The following is a 9,163-nucleotide window of genomic DNA, read 5'->3' as shown; positions in this document are numbered from 1 at the left end:
CAAAGGAAATACAAAAATTATTGATGAGTTATAAGAGTTTTTGACTAAGCTAAGGAAAAAAAAGATGAAACATGGTAAACATAATTTGAATTATTTTAAGCTTACTAACAGTGTAAAATTACATTGGAATGTATTGTGATTTGCGTTACTTTCAGTTAATTTTAAGATTTAAAAATATATTATGTTAAATAATAAATAAGAGTAGAAATGAATTAACATATATTTGAATTAATATTTAAAAGCAACCCTTGACCAAATAGGTTGACTAAAGTAGTTATACGTTAAGATGGAAAAGGAAATAAAAAAATATTGATGAGTTATACAAGATGCATAGTATTAAGTGTGTATATAAGGAATGGGATGGTAAGAATGATGAAGAGATAAGTTGATAAGAGTGAAAGCAGAGAAGCATAGAGAATAAAGAGAAAAGATGAAGGTTTTGGCTATGGTGATGTTTGTTACGGGTTATGGTTTGGCCATAACAAGATTGAGTGAAGGTCAAATGCCTGCTAGCTGTGATGAGTATAATCCATTATTTTCACCATGTGTGCCTTATTTGGTTAATCCAGACTTTGGGATTCCAAGTCCAAGGTGTTGTGCTGGAGCTGCTCAGGTGTTTGGAAAAGCCAACAATCCTGCAGCTATTAAAAAACTTTGTACTTGTCTGGTTGCCACTATGCCTAATTTGTCGTTTAAACCTGAGAAATTGACACAACTCCCAGCAGCCTGCAAGATTAAACTTTCATTTCCTATTGATAAGTGCATAAAAGCTTGAACTTATTCAACTGCTCATACCATACACTCACACTTCAATGGTTAAGTTTGATGCATGTAAAACAAATAAATATTATCAAAGGAGATATCAACTCTTTGCAATTACTATTATTATTAGTCTACAACTTTTTATTTATTTATTTATTTATGCATTTTGTGTGGATTAATTGTGTGATTAATTAAATTAAATAAAGTATTTTGGATGTTTTCACTTACATATAAAATCACATTTGAGGTAAAGATTAATAAGTTGGTACATAGTAACTAACCAACAAAAGTAAGAGATGAGTATACTTAAAAATTAAAAAACATATAACCTCAAACAAATCATAATCATATCTTGCATGTTTCCAAAGGCAGGAGGTTGTTACTGTATTAGTGTATAGAAGCTCTCTGAGGATAAGGTCTTCTTGGTTTTGGATTTTGTTTGTCGTTTGTTCTGGATGGACAATTTTAGAAAGGGAAGTGATACCCGTTATAGTCTGATGGGTATCATGTTTTTTTTTTTCTGTAAACGGGTTGCGATAAATATTAGTTGTGTGGCTATTTAATAAAACTAATAATATCTTGTAAAAGATAAATAAGAATAATAAAATAAATAAATATTTATGTTTGGTGGTGAAGGTTAAATAAGTTAACACTACAATAAAATTATTAAATAAAACTAATTTTAGATATCAAAATAATTAGTTTTTTTTATCAGCAAATAATGAATTAAATTAATAGGATACTTCAGGGGTATCCCAACCCTTATACAAGAAACATCGTACTTCCCTATAGTTACTACATACGAATAAAGTGTCTAGAAAATAGAGAGACTTAAGACATAAAGATCATGATAACAATATTACTTCCCTATTCCTAGATATGTAGAACTTATAAGATGGGGTACCCATTGTGAAAAAAGACCAGCAACCCAGTATCTACATCAGAACAAGGGCCCAACCTGCAATTACTTAAGACTTACCTCACACCTCCTACCATCCCTTTTGAGATATGGTCCAGTCCTTATAACAGATTACATGAGGCCATTTTGTTACAACGCCTTCAGCTTTCCTTTCATAGGTAGATTTGGAAGTGTGACACTTTTAATATCAGCTGGATTCGTGTTGTTAGTTTCTATTGCCAGTGCCACAATAACCTTTTAAAACTTTTCCCAATGTACCTTTATTTCACCTTTGGAGTTGGTGGCCAACCCGCAAGAAATATGAATCCTTGATCAAAATACACTTGCCTCCTTTCAACAGTACTTCTGAATGCACCAAGGAAGAATCTTCCCTCATCAACACCATACCGCCACACCATAGCCAATATAGACTTCATAACAAATACATGACGCATCAACTACACATAAAGCCTAATATTCATCTTGTAGCAATGAGAAGTACACCAGAATTCTGGTACAAACAAATATTCCAACGGCCACTCTTTATCAGCTTCAACCACCCCTCTTTGAAGAAACACTAACGTACTAAGTTCATTCCAATACTATTCCTCGCATCAGCAGCTGGTACAGAAAAACAGATCGCAACTCTGCTCACAAGCCAAATAAACCTCCCTACTTTTATCATATCAGTCATTAGATTTTCTAATTGTGGTCATCATCTAACACCCACATCCCAACCTTAGAACCACCCCACATCAGCCTTCAACGTAATTTCGTAACCAAACCTATGTGTCTTCCAATTCAGCATCCAACACCAGGACACCCAAAGCATGAACGTGACTATTGTCAAGATCAGGATCATAACCCCGTACATACACGCTTCCTGCTGCCTCAAAAACATACTGCTAGGAGGATTGCATCCTGCATAGCTGAGCTGCTCTTTTTTAGCAGCAAGATCTATCAGCATAATTATCCCTGCAACTACTCTTTATTGGCTTGAGTTGTCCAGCAATGGCATTGTCAAATAATATGTACATTTTATTCATCATCTAACACAACTCTTAAGCTGGCTCAACTTGTTTCGTTCGTTTAGCTCTTCCTCCATTTCCTTGTTATTTCTTCCCAGTAACAGCTATATTCGAAACCATAGCAGTAAACAATCCTAATTTCACCACAGTCACCAGACACCTGTTGCAACCATGGCCCCTCCCTTAACAGCACCTGTGGCCACACAGACCCTCTGCCCATCCTCATACCTTCAACCAGCTTACAGCACAATATATCAGAATTGAACCAGATGCATTTGTCCCTCAGAGTTAGAGTCTGTAACATCATTTATCATTATACTGTTTTATAAATACGGGTATGGGGACACCTTGACCTTCACACACCACACACCTGCCAGGCATGGCTACCTTAAAAATCCAAACGCTCCTCCCCTTTACCAGCACCACCTACCGGCCAGTAAAGCCTGCTATAAGCCTCCCCTATTATTTGATACTACTGATGCAAGACAGTGGGTTCAGGATCCAATCTGCATAGGAATAATTAAAATTATTCTCCTTGTGTTTCAACCATAACCACGATTTAAGCTGGGCATTGTGGAAAACTTCTTCTGCGTCTACAAATCTTTGATTAAAGATGATTGAGTTTCTATGCTCCCATAAGCATCGTACAATAGCTGCCCACACCCCTTTCCAGACTAGGTTTTGTTTAAAAGTGTGCTGGGTGAGATAAAAACTCTCAAAGTTGATCAAGATATTGTTGTGTTGGACAGACCAGATACCAACCCATCTAGAGCATAAGTCCCACACCCGTATTGCATGCTTGCATTCTAAGAAGAGGTGCTGACACGATTCCTCCTTAGATTGGCAAAGGGCACATTCTATAGTGTTCACCATCACCCCTCTCTTACTCAAGCACTCCCTTGTTGGTACTCTACCCAAAAGAACTCTCCATGCAGTGATCATAACATTATGGAATGCCTTGATCTTCCAAAGACAACCAAAAGACGATATTGGTGCTCCTCTTTCAGGCTCTTGTAGGCATTCATATGCAGACTTCACCGTAAAACTCCCATATTCATCACCTCTCCATACCTGCTTATCCTGTTCATCCTTTATTACATTGACCCTTGAAATAAGCATACCAATCTCAGTTTCAAGGGGGATCTCCCACTCAAATCTATCACGTCTCCAACTTAGCTTCCACTGCTACATTGACTTCTCCCAAACTCCAACCTCTCCCACCTTCTGGCCCTTATTTAGTGACAGGGAGAACAATCTAGGAAACAAAGTTTTGAGACTATCGTTTCCAATCCAAACATCCTCCCAAAAACTTACTTTGTCTCCCTTCCCCAGTTTCCATGCAACATTGAACTTACGGATGTCTCTAATGCCTAAACCTCCTTCCTCTCGCGGTTTACATAGGTTTTTCCAGCTTATCCAAGATATCGGTTTGTTGTCCTTACCCCATCCCCACAAAAACCTCCTTTGAATGCTAATGATTCTTTTGCATACCGACTCCGGTGCTTTGAATAAGGAGAGGTAGTAGAGTGGCACAACAGTGATGACAGATTTCACCAAGCATATTCTTCCTGCCATAGAGAGAAATCTCCCTTTCCACACACTAAGTCTAGATTTCAGCTTGTTTAGGACAGGCTCCCAGAACTTTTCCTTCCTTGGATTACCCCCCACTTCAATACCCAGGTATTTAAACGGTGTTCCCATCGTAGAGCAATTTAAGGTCTTAGTGTAGCAGTCAATGTCTTTATCAAGGACATTAGACCTGCGAGCTTAGATTTGTGAAAGTTGATTTTTAGACCTGAAGCTAGCTCAAAACCCCTTAGAATCGCCTTCAGAGTCACCACATTGGTGAAGGAATCCTCACAGAAGAACAAGGTGTCATCTGCGAACTGTAGGAGGCTCATGACAATCTCCTTTCTTCCTACCTTAAGGCCAGTTAATAAGTTGGCCTTTACAGCTTCCCTTACTAGCCCAGCAAGGCCTTCCGTTACCACCAAAAAGAGAAAAGGTGCCAAAGGATCACCCTGCCGCAACCCTCTTGATGGTGTAAACTCTTCCGTTGGACTTCCGTTTACCAAAACTGATACAGACACACTCTCCATGCACCCTCGAATCCACAGGATCCACCTATAGTGAAAGCCCATACTTTGCAACATATCATAAAGGAACTCCCATCTTACTGAGTCATAACCTTTTTCGAAATCCATTTTTAAGCATAACCCACTCCTACCTCCTCTTCTCAAGTCTTCTACCACCTCGTTAGCCATAAGGGCACTGTCTAAGATTCCTCTTCCCTTTAGGAATGTTGATTGGCTTTTATCAATGACATAGGGGAGGACATTCTTGGTCCTTTCCGCCAGCACCTTTGCTATGATTTTGTACATAGCACCCACAAGGGAGATTGGTCTATATTGCTCAAGCTTAACAGGATCCCTAACTTTGGGTACCAGGGCAACGAAGGATGCATTACAACCCTTCGGAATACATCCATTTTCGTGAAACAGTACCATCGCTGCCACAACTTCATCCTTTATAACTTCCCAGTTTTTCTTGAGGAAGTTAAAGTTAAATCCGTCAGGCCCTGGACTCTTCGTGCCTTCACACTGCCACACAACATCTCTAATTTCCTTCTCAGTGAAATCAGTTATCAAGCTCAGGCTATCCTCTGCCGAGGGGGACTTAAACTCAATCGCATCAAGCCTTACTCCAAAGTCTTTCGTAGACTTGAACCTTGTCTCAAACAACTTCTTTGCTTCTACGCGCACCGTACTAGGTTCCTCACACCATAGCCCCCCTACCTCGACTCCCTTAACATCATTTCTAAGTCTTCTCCATCTCAGAGTCGGTGATAGAATCCACTACAAGAATCACCATTCTTAAACCAGCTTGCTCTGGCTTTTTGGCATATTAGAGAATCTAACTTCTTATCAAGATCCCTTTGACGACTAACCAGCTCACACCTTTTCAACCTACCAGACTCCGTAAGGGTTCCAGCACAATCTTGACAGTCAAGATCCTCAATTTCCTATAGAATCTTCTTTTTACTTGTATTAATGTCGCCAAACACATCCTTATTCCAAAATTTTAGATCACCCTTTAGACACTTCAGTTTCTCTTTAAACTTTACAAAAGCATTCCCCTGGACAGAGTAGGAATTCCAATTGTTCTTCACCATCTCACGGAAGCCCCTCTCCATAAACCATGCATCAATGGTACGGAATGGCTTCGGACCCCAGTCTTTATCCATCGACTTCACCATTACTGCGTAGTGGTCGGACACTTCTCTATTCTGTACATACTGTTTGCACATAGGACAATTATCCAAAAGGCCTAGACACTAGCCCTCCCACTTCTTCTACTTGCTGGGCTGCATAAACAGGCCCTCCTTCTACTAAAGGAACCTCCAACTTTCCTTCACGACCCAAAACCCCAGCCCCAGAATTTTCATTAAAATTATTTTTGCACTCAACTTCCACTACCAACGTTGCCAGGTTAGCTTGTAAAGTTGACCCCTCTAGAGCTGCTTCGCAGACTAATTCAGAACCAGCCCCCAAGTCAACTCCTAACAGTCCCTTCTGCCCCTTACTTTCCTTATTAGATAAAACTTTTCCTTCTGACCTCTGACCTTCTATTCTTTTCGACAGAGGGCCCACTAAAGGTACTTTTGTCTTATGTGGGTACTGTTCATCTTCTACCATTCTCTCCTTCCCTTTCTCCTTCCCTTTCTCTTCTACCATCTTCTACCATGCCCTCCACCTCCCATAACCCTGTCACCTCCTCGTCATTGTTGACAGAGAGATCCGTCTCTTCTATATAGGTTTCTGACAAAGAAACACTGTCCGTTGATTCAGATGAAGGATATTTGTCCATACGCCTTCCTTCATAAAGCTCTGGGGATTCCTCTTCAATAAGAATATTACACAACTGATTATTGACCCTCACACATTTCGCCATCTTCGCACACTCCAGTTTTAGGATTCGCACTTGTATTCGAGCATACTCCAGTAACTCCCATGACATAGTGGAATCCGCAACCGCCTTAAGCGTAGCTGAGGGAGCCATAAGACCGATTACTTTAGAGAAACAATCCCTATTCCAGAATGCAAGTGGCAACCCATAACATCTCACCCACACCGTCTTATGGCTCGGGTTACTAGCAGCAGCTGACCAAGGAGTGACACTATCAAAAAAACTGTCCATCCATTCCTTATTAAGCATAATAACATCCTCCATTCTCTCCCCTGCTCTTGGCGTAAGTAGCACTAAGTTGTCTCCCAGAGGCCTCATTTTAACCATATTCATACCTCCTTTCACTAGCTCCTCCCATAGCTGTTCAACATCCAAGTCATCCCAGAGCTTTCCCACGACGCTTCTTTCCATCCACGGCATGATACATTGTTCTGCTTTGATATTTTGGCCCTTCCACTGCTCTTGGGATTCTCCTATTACAGCTTCAGCATATGACCTGTTTGTTAGAAAAGATGGCTTTAAACTAGAGGGGGGTGAATTGTTTAAAGAGGTTTTCGCAAACTTTTCAAAGCTAGAATGAACTTATTTCAGAAACCAATTGATTCAGCAATTCAGTTAGCCAAAACAGCAAGCAAAACTGTAATACTAGAAAAAACAATCGGTTGTTTCTTCGAAACAATCGGTTGTTTATACCAGCAAACAACAAACAAACTGAAATTAAAGAGTTAGGGATAGAGAGATTGTACACAGTTGTTTATATTGGTTCATTCCAAACTAGAGCTACATCTAGTCTTCTCAGAAACCCTGAGGATATCCACTAAGAAATCACACCTTGATCACTTACACCACAACCAAGAGAATGACCTTGAACACCTCAAGAAACACACTCTCCTTGGCCAACACTAAGATTGTTGATCTTGAATACCTCAAGAACACACAACCAATCTCAGCAAAAACACACAAACGAATTGTTCAGCAGTTTACAAAGATTACACTTGTTAATCAATACAAGTAAAATCCTATTCAGCACCTTGATCAATCTCTCAACTCTTAAGAAATCTCAGAACTCTTTGGAAAACTCTTCTTAGATTAAAACTTTGTTTTAAGATTCTTAAAAACATTAAAATAGTTTTTCAGAATATATCTAAGAATATAGTTTGTTATGAAATCTTAACAAACTCTTAATTGCATTTAAAACAGATTGGTCAAAGCATTTAATGACTGGAGCGTATTCAGTTAAAGCATTTAAAGCTCAGTCAAAGAAAACAGTTTTTCTGTTATGGTTTCAAAACAAACAATCGATTGTTTCCTCGAATCAATCGGTTGTTTTGTTACTTAACAAAATTCACCATTCAAAAACAATTTTCAAACTTTCTCAAAACACCTAAGTGTAAACAATCGGTTGTTTCGACAAAACAATCGGTTGTTTCAACTTAGTTTGAAAAACATTTTGCTTTGATAAAATTGAGATGCTAATTGCTTTGAGATTTAATCTAAGTGTTGATTACAACATTGAACTACCCCAGAACAAAGCTTAAACCAGCACAGCAACATCAAGCAAAGCAGAGGCTTCATCATCCTTCAAAGGATTGGATTCTTCAAAACATTGAACACCACTTGGTTCAACAATCTCTCCCTATTTGATGAAGACAAATCCCTGATGCTTGTGTTGTTCTTGATTAAATCTGAAGCAATTCCTACAATAGAACTTTGAGCAATACATTGAACTTCTGATATTCTGTTAGTATACAGATAAACAATTAAAGCTTAAAACATCTAATATCAGAACCAAATAACATCACTCAAACTGTTTTTAACAATATGAAAAACAGAAACTTAAAACAAATTGGAAACACAACATATATCTCCCCCTATTTGTCTTCACAAATAGACAAAGATAAGAGATAAAATAAGACATTGTTCCCATTACATCAGAATAAACCAGCAACAGCAGAAGGAAATAAATTTTAAAACCAGAAAAGAGAACAGCCAAAAACAATCGATTGTTTTGATGACCAATCGGTTGTTTTTCTTTCAATCTTCTTCATCAGCAAACTGAAGATCAAAGATTTGATTCTGGACAACTTCAATCTGTTCGTCCAGAGTCATAAACCTTGCATCCATGTTGTCAAACCTGGTGTCAATCCTCTCAAAGTTACTAACACATAGATCACGAAGGCTCCTTTGATTTTCAGCAAAGGTATCTAGCCTATTCACCATGAGTCTTTCAAAAGGAGACATGGTTTGCATTTTTTCTCCTTGATGTTCAGCATCAGCACTAGGACCTGCATCTTGAAAATCTTCAGCTGGATCTTCATGTTGAACATCCATGTCAGCAGGTTCATCTTGTTCAAGATGAGCAGCACCTCTAGAAGATGCACCATGATCCTTACTTATCCACTTTCCACCTATTTTTGTAAAGCCCATCTTGCTGAGTGATCCATTGTTCAACTCTTGAGTTGACTTGACCAGCTCAAAAGTTTCATCTTCAAGATTAACTTCAAAATAG

General features: G+C 38.8%; 1 protein-coding gene across 1 annotated transcript; it reads left to right on the top strand.

Moving 5' to 3' along the window:
- The first annotated feature begins 430 nt into the window (after positions 1-430).
- Positions 431-775, top strand: LOC137833352 (non-specific lipid-transfer protein AP10-like). The gene has a single exon (XM_068641703.1). The coding sequence runs from the start codon at positions 431-433 to the stop codon at positions 773-775; it is 345 nt and encodes a 114-aa protein (XP_068497804.1).
- Positions 776-9,163: the final 8,388 nt, after the last annotated feature.

Source organism: Phaseolus vulgaris, chromosome 6, assembly GCF_000499845.2.
Source record: "Phaseolus vulgaris cultivar G19833 chromosome 6, P. vulgaris v2.0, whole genome shotgun sequence".
In the NCBI taxonomy this organism is placed as follows: Eukaryota; Viridiplantae; Streptophyta; class Magnoliopsida; order Fabales; family Fabaceae; genus Phaseolus; species Phaseolus vulgaris.
Note: the sequence above shows the minus strand (reverse complement) of the source record. Positions and strands in the feature narration are given on the sequence as shown.

Excerpts from the sequence above, each read along its gene's own strand:
- LOC137833352 (XM_068641703.1), top strand. The coding sequence starts at position 431 with ATGAAGGTTTTGGCTATGGTGATGTTTGTTACGGGTTATGGTTTGGCC.